A 19,891-nucleotide genomic window follows, 5' to 3' on the forward strand; every position below is an offset into this window, starting at 1 on the left:
TCAGTTTACTGGTTTTGATTAGTTTCAAGCACTCCAGCCTGTTCTAATGCTCTTACAATGTGAGAATGGCTCATGAATTATAACATGCCCATAAACTCTGTATTGGAGAACGGTGCCGCCGGAGCAAGCATTACAGGAACAATTGGAAACTCACTCCTGAGAAACGTTTTGCAAGACAGATTATAAGAACTGGGGCTGGGAGTAGAAGGGATGCTTGCGTTGGGATTACTTCATAAAAAATGGTGAAGACTGCAAACCAAACTGTAGATTCAAAAGTGTCCTGGAAAAAGTTCCCAAACTATCTGTTAAGTTTTGCTTTAGCTTATTATAGATTATGCTACAGATTCTTTCAGTGTGCAACCCCTAAGATAGTGATGGTGCACAGGTGTTCAAAACCACAACGTACTCTCCTATTTAATGTGATTTCTGCCCTGTATCTTTTAGGAATAGATCTAGCTCTGGAACTTCAGATGCTTTTGTCTTCTGATTTTCTACTGCATAAAATCACCAAAACCTTGATAAAAAGCGCAGAGAAATGAAATTCCCCAAATCTGCTTATGTGAAGTTTTACACTGTAATTTAAAAAAAAAATATTTAATGATAAACAGATGAAGTTGATTAGCAATTATTAGTGTCACATTTTTGGTTTTGGTCTGTGCAGAACAAAGAGAAAAATTTAAGATTTCCTTTCATCTTGAGCTGTCTGCTTATGTTTGTGGGGCAGAAGTCTCAACATAAGTTAATTTATTTCAAACTCTGTTAAGAGTCTGTCATTAATCCTTCCCCAGTGCATTGATGTAGCTATAATGCTATGCCTACGTGTCTGTGATTTGCCAGATTATTTTGTCTCTAATGCAGTTAGGGAAAGGAAGGTCCTCCATTTTTTACTTTCTCATATTATCACTTCCTGTATGCTAGCTGGTAGACTATATTTGTGAATAAATCTGACAAAGTTTGTATGTTTTTAAAGCATTCAAAATCTGGTCCTGGAGGAAAAGCTCAAATAACATGGGATAATCCCAGAGAACTGGAAGCTTATATCCAAAAACTTCAAGCTGCTGCTGAACGGCTTTCCACTGAAAATAGAAAACTAAGGAAGTGGCACACAAACTTCATTGAAAAGGTACATTTTCCATATGAAATTGAAATTGTGTCTCTTATAGCTTACCTAACCCTTTCTTTCATTTACATGGTGATGAGTATGTTTATTATTCCTTAAAATTCTTTTAACAGGTTATATCGCTTATGAATATTGATCTACTTCGGCAGCAGCAGCGTTGGAAAGATGGACTCCAGGAGCTCAGAACTGGTTTTGCCAGCCTCGAGTCACAGGCACGGTTTCATTACCATACTGCAAACTGTGAACATTTGACTTTTCAACAGTAATCAAAATTAAAAGACTCAAACATGGCATGATTGAATTAATTTTGATTAAGGAGTTACTAGCTGGGTCAGGAAAACCAACTGTGTACTGGTTAATGTCAGGTGTGAGGTAAAATCTCAGATGAGGAGGAGGAAGGCAATCTTTTTGATCTCACACTAGTCATGGGAGAACTTTTGGTCAATGACGTGTTAGATGAAGAAATGGGAAAACCTTAGATAATGTAGATCAGTTATGTCTGAGCCATTAATGCAAGGTAAAACAAAGAAATTGGTACAGATATGAGTGATCCCTGGATAGAATAGAACAAATGTATAAAATTTAGAATTAAAATGCATTTCTGCCTGAAATAATGAAAAAGATAAGTTTTTGTTTGTTCACTTATCAGCTGTCAACTTTTAGAGTAGAATCACAGAATCATTTGAGTAGCAAAAGACCTTTAAGATCATGAAGATGATAAAGATTTTGTTTAAGAATGTCATATTATTAAAGTAGGTAGGTAATATTACATCACCTAATCTATTTTGAGGTATTATTCCAGTCAGTTTAATTTTTCCTGTAGCCTTCAGCAATCAAAGAACTATATTCTTAGATGGATGTGTTGTTCTTAACCTTTCTAATGCAAACCCAGTTGGTATTTGCCAGTCAAATAAATGCAGTATCTCTACAGTATTTTACTTATAATTTTGTTTTCATTTTCTAAGGATAATAAGAAAAATAAATAAGTGTATTGATTCCACTTTTAGTTTGTAATTTCTTTTGAAGTTTAGTTTGCAGATTTTTATTTTACGAAAATAATCTATATTTGCCTCAGGATCTGTTTGAAAATTGTTTTGGTATTACAGAATATATTTAGATGGAAAATTAACAAAACTGTATTATCCATTTTGTAAATATCTTTGACTGAAGTTATAAAACTTAACCAAATATATCTTTTTCACCGTCCAAAAATTACAAGATGGTATAGCCTTACTCCTGTTGTCATCAAGATTTTACATATTTCTTAAACCCTATTTATGATTGTCTGAAGGCTTAATTGAGACAATTTCAGATTTTGTTAATCTCTAGAATCTTTCTGTTGGAAGAGTTCCCTCTGGGCAGCCTTGAATTGTAGGGCAGGCCTTAACTGTGTAGCTTTCTGCAACAGCCCTTGACTACCTCGAAAGCCCTATCTAAATCACTATTCAATTAAACAAGAGAACCTGTTAAGCTGGAAGAAGCTTCTAATTTCTTCTCTAGCTTATGTTGTCCTTTTAAAAATCCCTGGACGACTTGTAAGAGACCATTTACAGACTTGATAGATAGGGATTTACACTTTCTTACAGTGCAGTGTAGCAGATTCTAACGAAAGTCTGAATTCTTTGAGATAAAATCTTTGCTAACTTAGTAGTTAACATTGGTCTGTGTAAACACACAAAAATTTTTTTAAATACTGTTTAAAAGGTAGCTTACATTGTAATATAGGTTTAAATCTCTCATTCAGCCAGCTCTTTATCTTATTTCTAGCTGAGTCCTGTGCATTTTAGAGTAACCTTGAAGAATCTTATAGTAAACCTCAGTGAAGTTCTTATGCTGAACTGCCATAGAGACTCACTGATTTGTGGTTTTTTTTTGTTATTCCTATATTATTTTGAAATAAATGCAATAACTCTAGATCTTCCTAATGTTCAAACTGGTCACATTACCAAAGAATATCTTGAGTTAGAAAGGTCCCACAAGGACCATTGAGTCCAACCCTCTGCTCTTCACGGGGCTACCTAAAACTAAACCATATGACTTAAGTATGTTGTCCAGATGATCCTTAAACTCTGACAGGCTTGGTGCCATGACCACTTCCCTGGAAAGTCTGTTCCAGTGGCGTGATACTTCAGTGAACTTTACTGAGGTCCTAGTCTTCAGACATTGTACTGTGTGCAGTTTCAGCTTATAATTGTGGTTTGAGAAATAAAATAAAATAAAAAATAAACATTGTTAAATTTTAGGGTTTCAAATCGAATGATATGAAAGCTTGGAGACAACACTGGAATCATCAACTTTACAAAGCTCTGGAGCATCAGTATCAAATGGGCTTAGAAGCACTCAATGAGAATTTACCAGAGATAAATATTGATCTAACATTCAAGTAAGATTTTTTTTTTTGCCTTATAAGAAAGTATTTAGGCTCAGGTTACATTAAAATATTAATTTTTCATTATCTGTTTCACTTCTTAGACAAGGCCGGTTGCAATTCAGACCTCCTTTTGAAGAAGTACGAGCTAGATATTATAGAGAAATGAAGAGATTCATCTCTATTCCAAATCAGTTTAGGGGAGTAAGTGAAGCAGATGATGAATCTATATTCACTGTTATGACTGAAAGAAATGCAAATGGATTTCTGACTGCTTTCAGTAAAGCAGAAGATTTGTTCAGAAGGCTGACAGATGTTTCTAATCAATTCAAGGTATTTTCAGTATTGGACTGACTCATACTTTTTTAATCTTAGATTTGTATTCGTGTATGCTTCGGATACCCTAGAAATAATTGAGCATTGACGTGTGCATTATTGTCCTTTTCTGCAAGGCATATAAGCAAAACCTTAGTAAGTCGACCCATGTTAGTCAACCACCTAAGCATATGCCTAACTTGAAATACATGTACAGTTCCCATCAAAACCTGTGTATTATAGCTGTCTTTTCAGTCCTGCTGTTTTGATTATCCTGAAATGTGTGAATATTTTGTATTTCCTGATTTTTGTACAAAGAGAATCTCTAGGTAATTGAAGGGGCACTAAGGTTAAAGAGAATGTTGCTTGAAAACATTATTATTTTAATATTATCGAGAAACATTTTTTTTATTCTGGAAAATATTTCTTTTCCATGAAATGAAAAATGATGTTGGGAAGGAGTGGATCGTAATTGGCCAAGTAGACATGGAGTCTTTGGTGGAGACGCATCTTTCTAGCAAGCAGGACTGGGAAAAAAACTTTAAGGCATTAAAAGTGAGAGGGAAAGAAGCAGAACGTCTTCCAAGGTATAGTGTAACTTTATTCTTTTGTTTGAACACTGTATTCTATCAGATACTTTAAAGGTAGTAGTAAAATAGAGATTTTCTCTTTACGTGAAGATATAGATAGAACTTCTAGAGTTTTTAAAATATTAATGTACTTTTTGAATGTTAAGGTTTTAATTTTTCCATTTTATTTTTAGACGCTTACTGTCTTTTATCTGTTCAATTTTCTCTGAAAACTTTTAATTAATTAGTCTGATATGATGGGAAACTCCATCAAAATTCAGGGTTGATTCTTAAATATTACAAAACGCGATATTTTTAAAAATCTTTTAACTAAGTCCTGTACATGAGAAATATATATGGCAGTTAGCAAACGACACAGTGAATGTTTATACGTGAAATAATTCCTGTATTGAAACATTTGATTACCTCTTATAAATTACAATTTAAAACATGCTGGTGTAGGCTTTTATTCTTACATATATTCCCATGGAATTTACTGTGCTATATGGTTAGAGTTCTTAAGTGAAACTGGAAGGAGTTGTTTTCAGAACAAGGAAAAAGAGGTGACATTTCATTCTGGAGAATGGACTAGTAGAACTTGTTGGCTAAGTGATATTCTGAGTAGTAAAGATCTCGTCAGTCTGGACAGGCTGAGATGAATAGAAGAGAAACTAACTGGCTGATATGTCTTATAGCCAGAAGCAACATGTTGCTAAGAAGTGCTATGAGTTGAAAATATTGGTGTGAGGGAGGATACTCTGGAAAGTATCAAATAAGGTAGACTTTTTCTTAGTGTTCTTTAGGCATCTACTTGTGGTCACTGTGAGATATTAGATGTGGGGCCTTGAAATGACTCACTATGGCTTTTCTTCTGTTCTTAGGACTATTGAAGGCAGGGTTAGTAAACTAATGGAAATTTGAGATTTAAAGACATAAAAGTACAAATAATGATAGTATTTTTTTTTGATTATGGTAATAGCCTTTTTGAATTTTGTGACACTGGTTATATAAAATCAAGTAATTTCTAACTATTTAGAGAAGCAGAACATTGGACCTCAGTCCCCATAAAACTGCATATATGTGCATAATTGGTGTAAATATTTCAATAATATGAGTAATTTTCCCAATAAGCTATGACTTTTAGTTGTAGAATTATGAGGCAAATTTTTTATTAGGCAAAAAAATGAGGGTAAACTATAGATGCGCATAGGTCTTAGACAGACTGACATTTAGGTATGCTACTGAATATTTACTGTCTTTTTTTTCTTGAAGCACCGTCAGGATAGATTGTTTAACTGTCAATTGCAACCCTGTCAAAACTGTAATTGATGATTTCATCCAGAAGTTGTATGATGTTCTAGTCATTTCTTTGAGGAAATCTATTCAAGGTAAATAACTTCAATGATAGTATTTTCGGTTTTGTTTCTATTGTACTTGGGGACATTTGTGTTAATGTAAATACTCTTTTAAAGAAATATTTTACTCTCAGACACAGTGAGCTGCAGAAATCACAGTGCAGAGAAAGTAATCTGTTACTACTGTGTGCTCCTCAACATTACTTTTTCACTACAAGCCTAACCTAAGACCCTTTGATGTCCATGTGTGTCTTTCCTGTTCACTTGCTTAGGCCACATCTCTTCCAGATGTAAAAGAATACATATGAACGTTATTTTGCGTGTTTATTTTATCTGAAGGAATATTTCTTTGTTGTTTCAGAGAGGAAAATTTATTTGATGTTTGAGAGAGGAAAGTTACTTAGGTGTTTGAGGAGACATCATAAAATGTTGTAATTAAAAATACTAGATTTTTCTTTTACAAACTGAAATGCTTCATGAAGAGTCTTGAATAACGTAGACTTATTTCATAGAGTTACTTGTCACTTAGACTGTCAAAACACAGACTGTTAAAGAATGTAAAACATTTCCCTAATTTCGGGTGGTCTATCTATATCTTGAAGAGTAGGACAAAATGGAATAATGCGTAGATTTTGAGAAATAACCATGCTTTGTGCTCTAAAGCTAACAATCATCACAGGAAATACAGAACAGGGGTTATGCAGAAAGTGAATGACTTCCATAGCCTGAAAGGTGAATCTTTCCCGGAAGATTCCCTGGAAATGTACAGCTTCCTTCTCAGTATCAAAAAAGATCTACCTTGGTAGGAAAACAGAACATTATAGCTTAATCAAGCTTTTGGTTTTGAGTCTTTTCAATATGTAAAGCAAGGTGGCTTTAGTTATTTACCTTCTTTAAAAGAACCTAACCAAAACCAAAAAAAAACCCCAATAAACCCCCGAAGAACCCAAAGGCAATTTTAACATCTGTTTCTCTCTGTTTACCCAAAAAAAGACCTATACAGCTTTTGAAAGTATATAAACAAATGCCTTGTGTATTTATGTTTAATGTTCAGAAGGGGCTCTGATACTTATGGCCTAAATCATACATTGGGTGCAGCGGTTTACATTTAAAAAGCTATGTGTAAACACAAATGTGCAATTTTTGTTGAGGTAGTATGTAAGATTGGAGTCTGCAATTTTTTAAGCAAATACTTTGCATACTTATGACAATGTTATATGATTGTGCATTTGTCTGACTTGGATATTTAAAACTACCTATATTTCCTCCATGATAACTTTGTTTTCCACCATTATGTAGCTCACCTTTGTGATGTTTCTTCATTTCTCACCGATGCCATGGAAACATTAGTGATTAGGCCCCAGACTGTAGAGGAAATAGCAGAAGACAATTTAAAATATTTAAGCCTACATGAACGAAAAGAAGGGGTAAGATACCATTTTATCATATCTAGAACAACAGCTATAAAAAATGCAATTACTTTCTAGTAGGAAAACTTACATTGAATAATAACTAGTATAGACCATGCAGGGGCAAGGCAGTAGTCCATGTAACACAGTAATTTGTGTCCAGCAGTAGAGTGGCTTACCTATGGGAAAATATAAAATCGGGACAGAGTATTTGATACTTGTCCTTACTTCTAACCTCCAACCAGAACCTTTTTGAGTTTTATATGGTTCCTAAACATATAGTAACACTCAGTGATTTCTTTTTGACAGCCTTACCTCATCTTCTCTTGATTGCAAATACATGACATCCAAATTTTGACATCCAAAATATACTCTGGTGAAATGTAGATCAATTACCCATTACATGAAGGACCTTTTCTTTTATATTTTTTTCACCTGCTATTTACTAACTTCATACCATTTATGTCTTATATTGGAGAGATATGGACCTTTTCATGACACATGATTGTATTCTTCTTTTTTGTGCCTGGTATCAGCCGTCTCTCTTCTAGATTGAAGAGTGTTAGTTTACCTAAGCTTTTCTTATGCATAAACCCACACATAACTTAGATCATCCTTGTTGCCTTTTGGTAAGTCCTTTCTTTCTGTTTGCTTTTCTGTGGGACCAACAGAATTTTTTCAATGTTTAAGCTATGAATAAACCATGGATTTATATGATGAAATAGAAATATTACCTCTTTTATTATTTTTTTGACTCCTGTGACTCCTAACATTTGATTTACTTCCTACTGCTTAGATTAAGCTGACATTTTTTTAAAATTAGTTGTCATAACCCCAAGATATCAAGCCTGAAGTTCAGTTGTTAGCTTAGAACTCAACTTGTACATGTAAAATTTATTTTTTCATGTTTACATCACTTCATGGCTGTCTTCCTGAGTTTTTGTCACTGGTATCATCAGTCCCTATTTCTTTTAAGTTCATTCTGCAGTACTTCACAGGTGAAGTATTTTAATGCTTGGAGTGACATAATATCATCAGTAAACTTTATCATCTCACAGGTTGGTCTCCTTTTCCAACTCTTTTAGAAAACACCTTGGGCAGTCCAGCACAGGTACTTACAGAATTCTGTGGGTGACCTTTTCCCATTGCAGGAACTAGCTGTCTCCTCCTAATGCCATTCTCTGTCTTTTACCTTATTAATTATCTGTGCAAGGCCCTTTGTTCTTTTATCAAGGTTATCAGTTTTCCTTAAATGCCTTAGGTGAGGGTTTGTGTTAAAAGCTTTTTGGAAATATATGATTTAATTTAGAATGTATGATTTAATTTTCCTTCATCCATACCCTTACTGATGTCCTTAAAGAGCTCCAGTTCTACAAAATTGTGGAATTCTGCAAAACCCACATTAACTCTTCCCAACCGGACAATATCTACACTTTGAAGGATTCAGTTCTAAATGAGTACATTTGAGTTTAGGTCTGTATGTGCAGGTGTCTGCAGTGCGTGCGCTGTTAATATACCCAGCAGAAGTCTGGTCCAGTTGCCCAAAAGTGCAGTTCTAGAGTTACTGAGATGCATTTCCAACATCCTCACAAGGCTGGCAGACATAACAGAGGAGTTCTGTGAGGCCTCTACCTTTCCGTAGTTGCAACTGGAGGCCATGCAAGTGCCCTAGAACATCTCAGATGGCCCGAAACATGTATTTGTGAGGAACTGAATCAAGTCCCAGTGATGAAGTCAGCTGCTGGGTGTAATTATTTACATTTTGTAGGAACTCTGGGAGAGTTTTTGGATGTTGAAGAGAATTGCTTCTTAGCATTAGTGCCTCTTATCTCTTAATTTTTAAAGGAAAACTTACATAGCAGACATTTTGGTAAATGCGTAGAACTGTGTGTGTTTATCTCAGATGACTCTTCTGACTTACATAGTTTAAAAGAGTTGGTTTGGTTTCTCTTTCAAATTTTGTCATCTCTTAATATGTGGGAAAAAAAGATGAATTTTTTTTTCTGCATTATCAGGTCACAAAAACCAGTGCTCTTTTATATGAGTATAAGAGAAAAAAAAGGAAGGAGGGAGAGAAGGAAGGAGGGAGGGAGGGAAGGAAGCAAGGAAGGAAAAGGGCAGTATTATATGGCATGGAATATCTCTGCCTGGTTGTATTTCATGGATTGAGATAAAGACAGTTAAATAGGTAAAGCAAAAGCAGTGCAAAATCAAAGCAAAACAAGAAATTCATTCACCACTTTCCGTGGGCAGGCATATGTTCAGCCATCTCCAGAAAAGCAGGGCTCTATCATGCGTTACAGCAACTTGGAGAAACAAATGCCATCACTCTGAATGCCCCCCCTCTCATCCCCTTCCTTCTTTTTCCTCCAGCTTTCTATGTTGAGCACAATGCCCTGTGGTCTTGAATATCCCTTGAGTCAGTTGGGCTTAGCTGTCCTGGCTGTGTCCCCTCCCAGCTCCTTGTGCACCCCCTGCCCATAGATTGGTAGATGGGGTGAGGAGCAGAAAAGACCTTGACTCTGTGCAAGCCCTGCTCAACAGTAACTAAAACATCCCTGTACTACCACATCATTTTCAACAAAAGTCCAAAACACGACCCCATAGCAGCTACCATGAAAAAAATTAACTCCATCCCAACCAGACCCAGCACACATATAAACATGTTTATAGAATTCTGTTGCTCTGCTGCTGTTCTCCAATTTGATTGAGTCATCTGTGCAATGTATAAGGAAACTTATCTGTTTCATAGTTATCATTCACTTCTTTATATCGCATGGCCGGATCAAGATTTAGAATTTCTCTAAGTAAATCAGATACTACTCTTCCAATGTTTTAATGTTATTCTATAAGCAGTATTAAAAAAGCAGCTGTATATAATCTTATTATCTGTGCATACATGGTGATTCATATATATTTGCTTATAGTTTAGATAAACAGGATTTGCTGAATTTTTGCATACACATTTATTTTTAATCTTTCTGATTTTAGATTTTTCTCCTATTTCAAGAGGCTGAAGATAAAAACAAACTTCTGCGAACTGTGGCTGGTGCAGGTTTGAACACTATCAGTAGCCTAAGAGCTACATGGGATAAATTTGAATTAATGATGGAAAGCCACCAGCTTATGATTGCAGAACAGGTAACAATGAAAGATTAACATTTTACCTGAAAATGTTGAAATTATTTTGAATAAGTCTGGAAAAATACTTTTTTTCTTAGGTTAAATCTGTAAATATTCTCAATTCAGTGTTAAAACCAGTGTTACTGAGTTGAGGGAGAGCTTTCAAAGGAAGAATAATTAAACTCTTAAGCAGCAACTAGGTGAAACTTCTGCTGAATTGATGCTGAAATGAATGTTGCAATGTTGTACTTTTGTCTCAAAACAACTTTCTCGTAACAGAAATGACTTAAATGCAATGGTTAACTGAAGGCAGTAGGATAACACTTAAAAGATAGCGTTTTCATTACTTTATCATGCTTTTAGTACTGAAGCTGTTTTTTTTTCTTTTCACATAACTTTACTAAACTATACACAGTCCTGTAATTCCAGCCTATAGGCAAATTACTGAACTCATTTGAAGTTCTGCTGAGGATATCTGTATGCCATACAAATACAGCAATTTTTCTACCCACTATAATGTGCAGGCTAGATAGATAGCAGAGCTGAATAAATAGGTCTCAAATACCAGCGTAATAAAAAAAATAGTACCCCTTTAAAAAAACCCACAAAACCAGGGGAATAGAGTTGGACTGTTTCTTGGGGAATTATACAAGAAGTTTTTTGAGTTTGATTTTTGATCATATTGTAGTTACCAAGTTTTGAAGTTGATATTTTGGTTTTGATCATTGTTGTAGATACAAACCATTGAAGGAATGTAATTTTACCTCTTGCTTTACAGATTGAAATGATGAAAGGAAATGTGATTTCACGTATTAATATGTATCTTCAAGACCTGGAAAAATTTAAAGCACGCTGGGATCAGCTAAAGCCAAGTGATGATGTCATTGAAACAGGGGATCAGGATGTACTTGAGAAAAGTGCTCAGATCATAAAGGAAAAAAAAAAAGAATTTGATGAACTTGAAACTGTGAAAGAAAAACTCATGTATGTATATTTACTTCCCTGTATATCTTATTCACTAATGTATGGATCTTTTGCAGCAATAGTAACTCAGAAAATGTTAACTAATTTTTATCACAACAGTTAATATAAGGAATTTAATTTGTAATACCTCTTTTTCATTAGCTTTCCAGGGTCCTTTTTGTTGATTTTACATAACATGAATTTCTCAAGCCAAGTTTTTCTAGAGTTTTTTTTAACGAAAAATTTGAGAAGTCTCTTAAGCTTTCACATGAGGAGGTTTGATGCTGACTTCTGAAATTCTCACTGAGAGAAAGTTTATAATATTGGTCCAAGAAGGACCTCGATCCTCTTGTAACTTAAGTGGGCAGGAACTCACGTCTCCTGTTTCTTGAGTAGATGTCCTATCTGGTAGACTGTTGTGCAAAAGGAAAAGATTTTTCTGGTCTGACTGTCTACTTTCAGTAAACAAATAATAATAATAATTAGTAAATAAATATTATAAAAATAATAATTAGTAAATTATTAGAGATCTTGAGAGGACAAAGTTTTCTATTTAACTTCTTACCTTGGCAAGTAAATGATTGTAAATAAAATTAGCATATTCTTTTTACCCAGCAGAAAGAAAAAATCAATTCAAAATTATTTTCTTTCAAGCTTTCTTTTTTAGGGAACAAATTAATTAACTTTTCTTGTAAAAAAATGAATGACAGTTTATGGAAAATAGTTGGCAATATGGGAGAATATTGCTGTGTAGGAGAGTTATCCCTCATATTCCTTTATTATTTCTATTCAAGAAGGAGACTATAAGGAAATTGGAGTTGTCAACAGTGTTCTTCAATAAAGCCAATAACATTTCTTAAAAAAATATGATTATTTCTGTAGGATACCATTTCTTAAATGATAAATGTACAGTAGAATAATGTAATCCATAATACAGTGATCTTTTTATTCAGTGAAGAATGCCATCATTTTAAATTGGAAGAGCCTGACTTCTCATTGTCAGAAGTTGTAAGTCAAGATATTAAGAGTTGTGCAGAAGTCTGGGCACTGTATGAAGAGTTTTATGAAGGTTTTCAGGAAAAAGCCAAAGAAGACTGGATTACTTTTAGGTATGATTTTGTTACTTTATTTTTAATTGACATACATGTGTGGTTGTAGTACTGTGTTGTTATAACCTTTTTATATTTGATTTTCATGCAGAAGTAAAACACACCTATTTGAAGAATTTTTGTTTCACTGGCATGACAAAATGAGGAAGATGGAAGAACATACTGTAATGACAGTAAAGTTGCAAAAAGAAGTGGACAAATATAAAGTAAGATGTTTATTACCCTGGAAGTGTTCAAGGCCAGGTTGGATGGGGTTTTTAGCAGCCTGGTCTAGTGGAAGGTGTCCCTGCCAATGGTAGAGGGGTTGGAATGATTAAGGTCCTTTTCAACCCAAATATTTCTATGATTTTATGAATTGCAAAATGGCCTATGAAACAAAAAATGGTGTGGTATTAGTGGGTAGTGGACTTCATTCTCTAGCTCATTGTTAATTTCTTACAATAAAATCAGTTAAAATTTAACAAAATATCTTCTGATACTGTTTTGCACATTTCACTTACTTTTGAGAACCTTTTAGTTCCATACAGTGAATAGGAAGATCATTGCAGCTTACATAGACACACGTTTAATAATGAGTTTTCTTCAGAATTATAATCCTAAACTTTAAATCCAGCAATTGGAAAAAATGTACCTCAGTTTATGAATTTAATTTTTCTTTTTGTTTAAATAGCATGTCAGTCTATAATCAAAGAGGTGCAATTTTCATAAAGACTAGATGGATTCACATGTGCATTTTTTCTATAGATGATAATTCCACTCCTAAAATATGTCAGGGGAGAACATCTTTCTCCAGACCATTGGCTGGATCTCTTTCGTCTTCTGGGTCTTCCCCGAGGCACTACACTTGAGGGCTTGTTATTTGGAGACCTATTGAAAGTGACGGATGCCATTATAGAAAAAGCAATGGAACTTAAGGTATGAATAATTTCAGATAAAGGAACTATAGTTTTTTATGGTTTCTTTTATGCCATATGTGTTGTTCTGTGCATACAATGCTATTACTATAGGAGTAGAGCTTGCATTATATTTTTGAATGGAAAGTTTATTGCAAGCTCTGTAGTTTCATATGAAATCTATTTTTGCTTTTAAATAGGATTTGAACTGTCGAGCCCAAGGTGAAATCACAATCAGAGAAGCATTACGTGAGCTTGAACTCTGGGGAGTTGGAGCTGTCTTTATGTTAACGGATTATGAAGACAGCCAAGGCAAGACTATCAGGCTTATTAAAGACTGGAAGGACATAGTCAACCAAGTTGGAGATCATCGCTGTCTTCTACAGTCTCTTAAGGACTCTCCATATTACAAAGGTTTTGAAGATAAAGTGTCCATCTGGGAAAAAAAGCTAGCTGACTTGGATGAGTATCTGCAGAATTTAAACCAAATTCAAAGGAAATGGGTCTATTTGGAACCGATATTTGGTCGTGGAGCTCTACCCAAAGAACAGGCTCGTTTTAACAGAGTTGATGAAAACTTCAGGTTAGTGTTATGGAGTGAGACTTATTTATTTCTAATATCTTTGACATGTGTAGTCTAGAACATTTTTCATGGTGAAAATATATGGGAACAATTGGAATATGTATGGAGAGGACGGTCAACAACAGTAATTCAGTAGTTATATATGTGCGAGAGTGACATATCTGAATAAAGGTGGTAATGTTTTCATTTAATGTGGTGCTTGTGAAGAAAGGAATCACATGAAACATAAAAGATCATAAACAAGGCAGCCAAACACAAGATTAGTCTTGTCAGCAGTAGAGGTGATATAATTATTTTTTCAAGAATCATGTTGAAGACAAGCACTATCTTCACTAAGAAAGTACACAGATAGACTTTTGGGAGAGGCAGATGCTTTATCTGATCCAAACAAGTCAAAAGATAAAAAGGGAGTAGATTTTAGACATATAGTAAGATATGTACCTTTATCTGTCTTGGTTTGAGTTGAAATAACTTATAAGGAAATAAAAGACAAGAACTGAATTTTCTTGGCTTGGAATAGAGAAATTTTAGCAAAAACCAGTTGGTTTTAAATTACAGTGGAGAGATATTGATGTAAATTCTGCAGTATTTCATCATTAATACTGAAAACTGAAAGTTATATATCAACTCTTTATATTATTTCCCTGTGTGTTATTTTTTATTTACATAACTAATATATAATATTTAAATTACAATTATAATGGTTTTAATAATTATTCTTTTTTTTTCTGTCGAGATCCATTATGTCAGATATCAAGAGTGACAATAGGGTAACATCACTGAATGCCCGGACAGGAATAAAAAATACCTTAATTACCATACTTGACCAGCTTCAGAGATGTCAGAAATCTTTGAATGAGTTTTTGGAGGTACAGTCAACATTAACAGAGTTTTTTATAAAGAATGTCAGTAAGTTTGAATTTAAGTCAACAAAACTGATTTATTTTGTTTTAATATAGGAAAAGCGCTCAGCATTTCCAAGATTCTATTTCATTGGAGATGATGACTTGTTAGAAATTCTAGGACAGTCCACGAATCCCCTGGTTATTCAGTCTCATCTTAAGAAACTTTTTGCTGGTAATACATCAATCTTCATTTGTGAAATGTACTTTTTTAGAAATAAGCTTCTTCAAAGCTAAATAATATGTCGCAGGCTTTTTTTTCCTTTTTTTTTCCACTACTAGACACTAAGGAATTAATGTTTGACTTTGACAGTTTATTGATGTTTTCTGATTATTAGGCATTAATAGTGTGAGCTTTGATAAAGAATTTAAACACATAATTGCCATGAAGTCTGTCGAAGGAGAAACTGTGCCACTTAGAAATAAAATTCTTCTGTCAAATGATGTGGAGGTAAGAAAATCACATACCAGTCTGGTTTAAGCGTCTTTGAGAAATTAATTTGTAATGTAATTTTTGAGTTTTTTTCATCTCTTTGTCAGGTGTGGCTAAACAGTTTGGCTTTGGAGATGAAGGAGACCCTGAAAAAAATGTTAATTGACTGTGTTGATGCTGGGAAAAAATCACAAGGTTCAATTGATCCATCCCTCTTCCCTTCTCAGGTAGTAGTTCATCCAGTAATGCTACTATGTAGTCTTAGATTTACCAAAGAAGTTATTTTTTTTGAATCTCATAAACAAGTATATATTTGGATTTGAAAGAATATAACCCTTAACAAATCCATTTTACTCATTTATTGCATAGAGAAATTCTTAAAGATATGTGATCTTATAATTCCTTTGTAAACATTTGAAATATTCAAGTCTTTTACATAGCACCTGATCTAACATCTGTCTATTTATTAAATTTTATATAAATCTTGATCTTAGCTGGTATTGAATGTTTCATGCAGGACTGCGAAGACTTAGTAACATTAAAAAGCCCTTTTGGATCTGATTAAAGTAGATAAGAGTTTCTGAAGCTTAGCCGCCTAAGCAGGAACAGTAATGAATATGAAATTCTTTTATTGATTTTGACCAATAGCAGAGAGCATCATACAGAAACACAGAGTGGCTGTGGGGGGAAGGGACCTCTAGAGGTCAGCTGGTCCAACTTCCTGCTCAAGCAGGGACATCTAGAGCTCCATGCACTTCAGCTGCTCCCTTATGTAAAGGGCAACTCCAACTCCTCATGTTCCCTGCCTGTCCTTCCTAAAGAGCCTGTACTGCTTGATTGCAACACTCCAGCTGTGGGAGTCATTACACCACATCTCCATATTCCCAATAAGATCAGAGCCCTGCAACTGCACACAGATCTCTAACTCATTATGTTTGTTCCCCATAATGAGTGCACTGGTGTACAGGCGCTTTAGAGGAACCGAGCATGTTGGAGTTCTTGGCGAAGGTTTGAGTGTTCTCCATAATGGTGCCCTGTAGGTATTTCCTTGCTGACATGGAAAGTGTTGAAGTGACCCTGCTTGAGCCCCATTTTGTTGTTTTTTGTGGTCACTTTCTGTCATAGGCCCTTTGCTCAGTGATCCTGTCAGTCACTCATAGGACTTCTCATTGCTCTCCCTCCCCCAGAATGTAGTTACTGTTACAATCTTCAAATTGTCACAATTGGTGGAATTTTTTGTTACAGACCTTTCTAGTTCCAAGTTTGACTGAACCTTCGTAGCTCAAACAGGGCTCTTACACTGAATGTAAAGTAGTTAGAATATAAGTGGAGTGCTGGAAACTAGAATGCAAAGTATCGTAGTAGCAGATCAGTGACACAAGTGAGAGGTGCTCCTGAGAGTGTGTAATATGGGCTCAGCATGCCCACAGTATGGTGGTTTCCATCTGACATATCATTTAATAGAAAAAGAGACATAAATTTTGCTACTGCATGCTTTAGAACAGCTGAAGGACTTGCTGTATTGGATTAGATTGTAAGTTTTGGCAAAATTTTGTCATGTTTTAAGATGGCTGTATTTGTTTTTAAAAGCATAGCAGATGTATAGCTTTGTTTAAAAATTATACAATAAAATATATAAAATATCAGACATAATAAGCAATTGCAAATTAGTTGAAAAATGGGTTGTTTTTTATGACTTCTGTATTTATAAAATATAACTTGGATTTCTTTTTCCGAAGATTCTTTCCTTGGCAGAACAAATTCAGTTCACTGAAGACGTTGAAAGTGCTATAAAAAACCATAATCTGCAACAATTAGAATTAGAACTCATGGCTAAACTGGACCATTATACTAACATTGGTAGTGGCATAGAAAATACTGGGAGTACAGGTAAAAAAAAGATAATTAATATAAATATTTTTTTTATTACTTTAGTTGTGTAATATTTTACATTCTGTATATTTGAACAGGAAATTGTATAAATCCGTCTCTGAGTTCGTAAAGTTGAGTTACATAAGGTTGCTCATCTATTACTGCCAAGATTAGAGTTTTTAATATATCAGAATGAACAAAGGACTTTTATTTAGATTAAAAATTATCTTAGAGAATTTATGTATTTGCAAACATGTTTTCTTAACTTTTTAATAAGTTTCTATCTTTTGGTTTAAATATCTACTGATAATTTGTTCTCATCTACTGAACTGTGTCCTAGTGTTATGTATCACAGGAAGTGACCAAAAAGCAGTTGAGGTACGTTAAGGCAAGCCAATATATACTGTACAACTGTATGGGTAGTTTTCTATGTTAGATGTATACATCTGCCTCTGAACTAATAATTCCTGTGTACCTCTGAGGCAAAACAAATAAGCTAGTTATTCTCAAGACATGATTATTCTGAATCTTATATACTCCGAATGGGTTTGAATAATTATACCTCTGAGTACTTATTCCTCCCTTTTGACCAGAGGTGGGACTTTGAGTGACCTGAGATATAAAGTTCCATAGTGTAGATTAGGTGAGATGTCTTTTACCTTAATATGTGTAAAAAGACTCAATTTGACATGTAGTTGACAGTCTTCCACCACATTTGTATAGCTGGTTACTGCATTAAATTCTAGTTTATAATTTGTGAACTGTAAACATCTGATACATTGCTTAGGAATAGGATTCATATCACCTACCTCCAACAGTCTATGAGTGTGCTTCTTTGTCTAAGCTCCTTTTCTGCACTCTTTCTATTACCCATTTGAGAAATGTCATCAGTTACAGAAGTGTTCAGTCCATCTATTGTATAATACATTTACTGTAACTTTTTAACTTAGACAATAGGTGTGATTTTGAACTGAGTTTCTTGATTATTCCCACTTACTTTGGTTTAAATCCCATCATGGGGTGGTCTGGAAGCACACAAACTGGATATCTTTCAAAAGGAACTAAATTAAACAGTGTGTTCTAAGAATACACTTAATGCATGCAATCTGCTAATGAACATTCATTACACATCACCTTAATTATTCTGAGTAAAATCTCCAGAGTGTGTGTAGTGTGGGTTTCAGATCCTCAACAGATCACTCAATAGGTTACACCACCTCATTCCTGAAGTAAACATTCCTGAAATAAATTGCTTTGCAGAAAAGCCTTTCTCTCTCTTTTGAATGTAGAGGCAGACAAAATCACTTCAAAATGACTGAAGTTACACGATGATTCACACTGTCTGTCAGGATCTCATGTTATGCTGTTTGCTTTAGAAAATAAAAAACCTTTCTATATATAATTCAAATAAAATCTAACTGAAATCTGCTGATAATAAAAATCAGCACAATGAACTTGAGAATGGGTGACATGTGTCTTCCTTACTACACCGTTGTGATTTTTTTTCTTTTGTGTGTGATTATTTGCAGAATCAGGAATCCTTGAGCTTAAGCTTAAAGCTCTGATTCTTGATATCATTCATAACATTGATGTGGTGAAGCAGCTGAATCAAGCTCAGATTCACGATATTGAAGACTGGGCTTGGAAGAAGCAGCTGAGATTTTATATGAAAGATCAAAAATGTTATGTTCAGATGGTAGATGCTGAACTCCAATATACTTATGAATATCAGGTGTGGTATTTTTAATTTTTACCTAGTGGCTTTTATAGGTGTCCAACACTTTCTCATTTGATACCTGCTGCTGCTTGTCTCCCAACTGTTGTCATTTTTTTTAAACTTTGTTGTGTCTTTAGCATGCAATTTTACAGAAAATATTAAAAGATAGGGTAATAATTTTCATTCTTGATATTGATGGGGTAAGTGTAAGTTGTATGGAAAGTAGCTGTATTGTCATATAAATATTTTCTAATATGATTGCTGCTTTTATATATCTGAATGCAGTTTCACCTGTAATTCTAAAAAATTTTTGAACAATGCTTTGGCATTTGGTGTAAAATCAGGAAAACTTTGAAACAAATTCATAATCTAGGCTGTTGTGTAATATTTCCAAATTAATTAGTTATGAATGAAATTAATGAAATTACTTTGTCAATACTTTCTGTCTCCCAGTCAATATAATTTTTTTTGTTTCTGCAGGGTAATTCCCCTAAACTTGTTTACACACCTTTGACAGATAAGTGTTACCTAACTCTCACTCAGGCCATGAAGATGGGCCTTGGAGGAAATCCCTATGGTCCAGCTGGAACTGGGAAGACAGAGTCAGTAAAGGCCTTGGGTGGGCTTCTCGGAAGACAAGTTTTAGTCTTTAATTGTGACGAGGTGAATATGGTTCTGTTTAATTTAGGAAATGGATATCTATGCCCATACTTTGTAAAGCGATATTATATTCTAGAAATAATATTAATAATATCAATTATTATAGAATTATATATTATTATATTCATTATTATTAGTGTTAATAATATTATTCTAGAAATAATTTTGATAATTTATCAATTACCATTAGAAATTTGTGGATATTTCTAATGACGTTTTTTTAGTGGATGGGAAGACAGTGTTTTATATTTTCTTGTTATTTGAATTTTGATAGTATTCTTTTTAATTTTAAGGGCATTGATGTGAAGTCAATGGGGCGCATATTTGTGGGCTTAGTGAAGTGTGGTGCCTGGGGCTGTTTTGATGAATTCAATAGACTTGAGGAAGCTGTATTGTCTGCAGTATCCATGCAGATTCAGACAATTCAACACGCATTGAAGAAACACAGTCCTGTATGTGAGATGCTTGGCAAAAAGGTACTGCAAAACTTACTTAAAAAC

The 19,891-nt window shown here is 34.2% G+C and overlaps 1 protein-coding gene across 4 annotated transcripts in view; it reads left to right on the forward strand.

The window, feature by feature from the left end:
* The window catches only part of DYNC2H1 (dynein cytoplasmic 2 heavy chain 1), a 161,963-nt gene that overhangs the window by 13,013 nt on the left and 129,059 nt on the right, over nucleotides 1–19,891 (forward strand). For all 4 annotated transcript variants that reach the window (XM_039385508.1, XM_039385502.1, XM_039385505.1 and 1 more), the window contains exons 14-34: nucleotides 971–1,123; nucleotides 1,234–1,332; nucleotides 3,364–3,503; nucleotides 3,593–3,821; nucleotides 4,263–4,390; nucleotides 5,645–5,760; nucleotides 7,027–7,154; nucleotides 10,128–10,277; nucleotides 11,038–11,243; nucleotides 12,176–12,331; nucleotides 12,423–12,537; nucleotides 13,076–13,246; nucleotides 13,425–13,807; nucleotides 14,544–14,676; nucleotides 14,767–14,884; nucleotides 15,048–15,160; nucleotides 15,250–15,369; nucleotides 16,882–17,032; nucleotides 18,544–18,746; nucleotides 19,212–19,394; nucleotides 19,685–19,867. In XM_039385508.1, the coding sequence (XP_039241442.1) occupies nucleotides 971–1,123; nucleotides 1,234–1,332; nucleotides 3,364–3,503; nucleotides 3,593–3,821; nucleotides 4,263–4,390; nucleotides 5,645–5,760; nucleotides 7,027–7,154; nucleotides 10,128–10,277; nucleotides 11,038–11,243; nucleotides 12,176–12,331; nucleotides 12,423–12,537; nucleotides 13,076–13,246; nucleotides 13,425–13,807; nucleotides 14,544–14,676; nucleotides 14,767–14,884; nucleotides 15,048–15,160; nucleotides 15,250–15,369; nucleotides 16,882–17,032; nucleotides 18,544–18,746; nucleotides 19,212–19,394; nucleotides 19,685–19,867 (3,378 nt within the window). The remainder of the gene's footprint in view (nucleotides 1–970; nucleotides 1,124–1,233; nucleotides 1,333–3,363; nucleotides 3,504–3,592; nucleotides 3,822–4,262; nucleotides 4,391–5,644; nucleotides 5,761–7,026; nucleotides 7,155–10,127; nucleotides 10,278–11,037; nucleotides 11,244–12,175; nucleotides 12,332–12,422; nucleotides 12,538–13,075; nucleotides 13,247–13,424; nucleotides 13,808–14,543; nucleotides 14,677–14,766; nucleotides 14,885–15,047; nucleotides 15,161–15,249; nucleotides 15,370–16,881; nucleotides 17,033–18,543; nucleotides 18,747–19,211; nucleotides 19,395–19,684; nucleotides 19,868–19,891) is intronic.

The sequence above is a fragment of the Pipra filicauda genome, unplaced genomic scaffold (genome assembly GCF_003945595.2).
Source record: "Pipra filicauda isolate LSUMZ 115617 unplaced genomic scaffold, ASM394559v2 scaffold117_size3949168_pilon, whole genome shotgun sequence".
Classification (NCBI taxonomy): Eukaryota; Metazoa; Chordata; class Aves; order Passeriformes; family Pipridae; genus Pipra; species Pipra filicauda.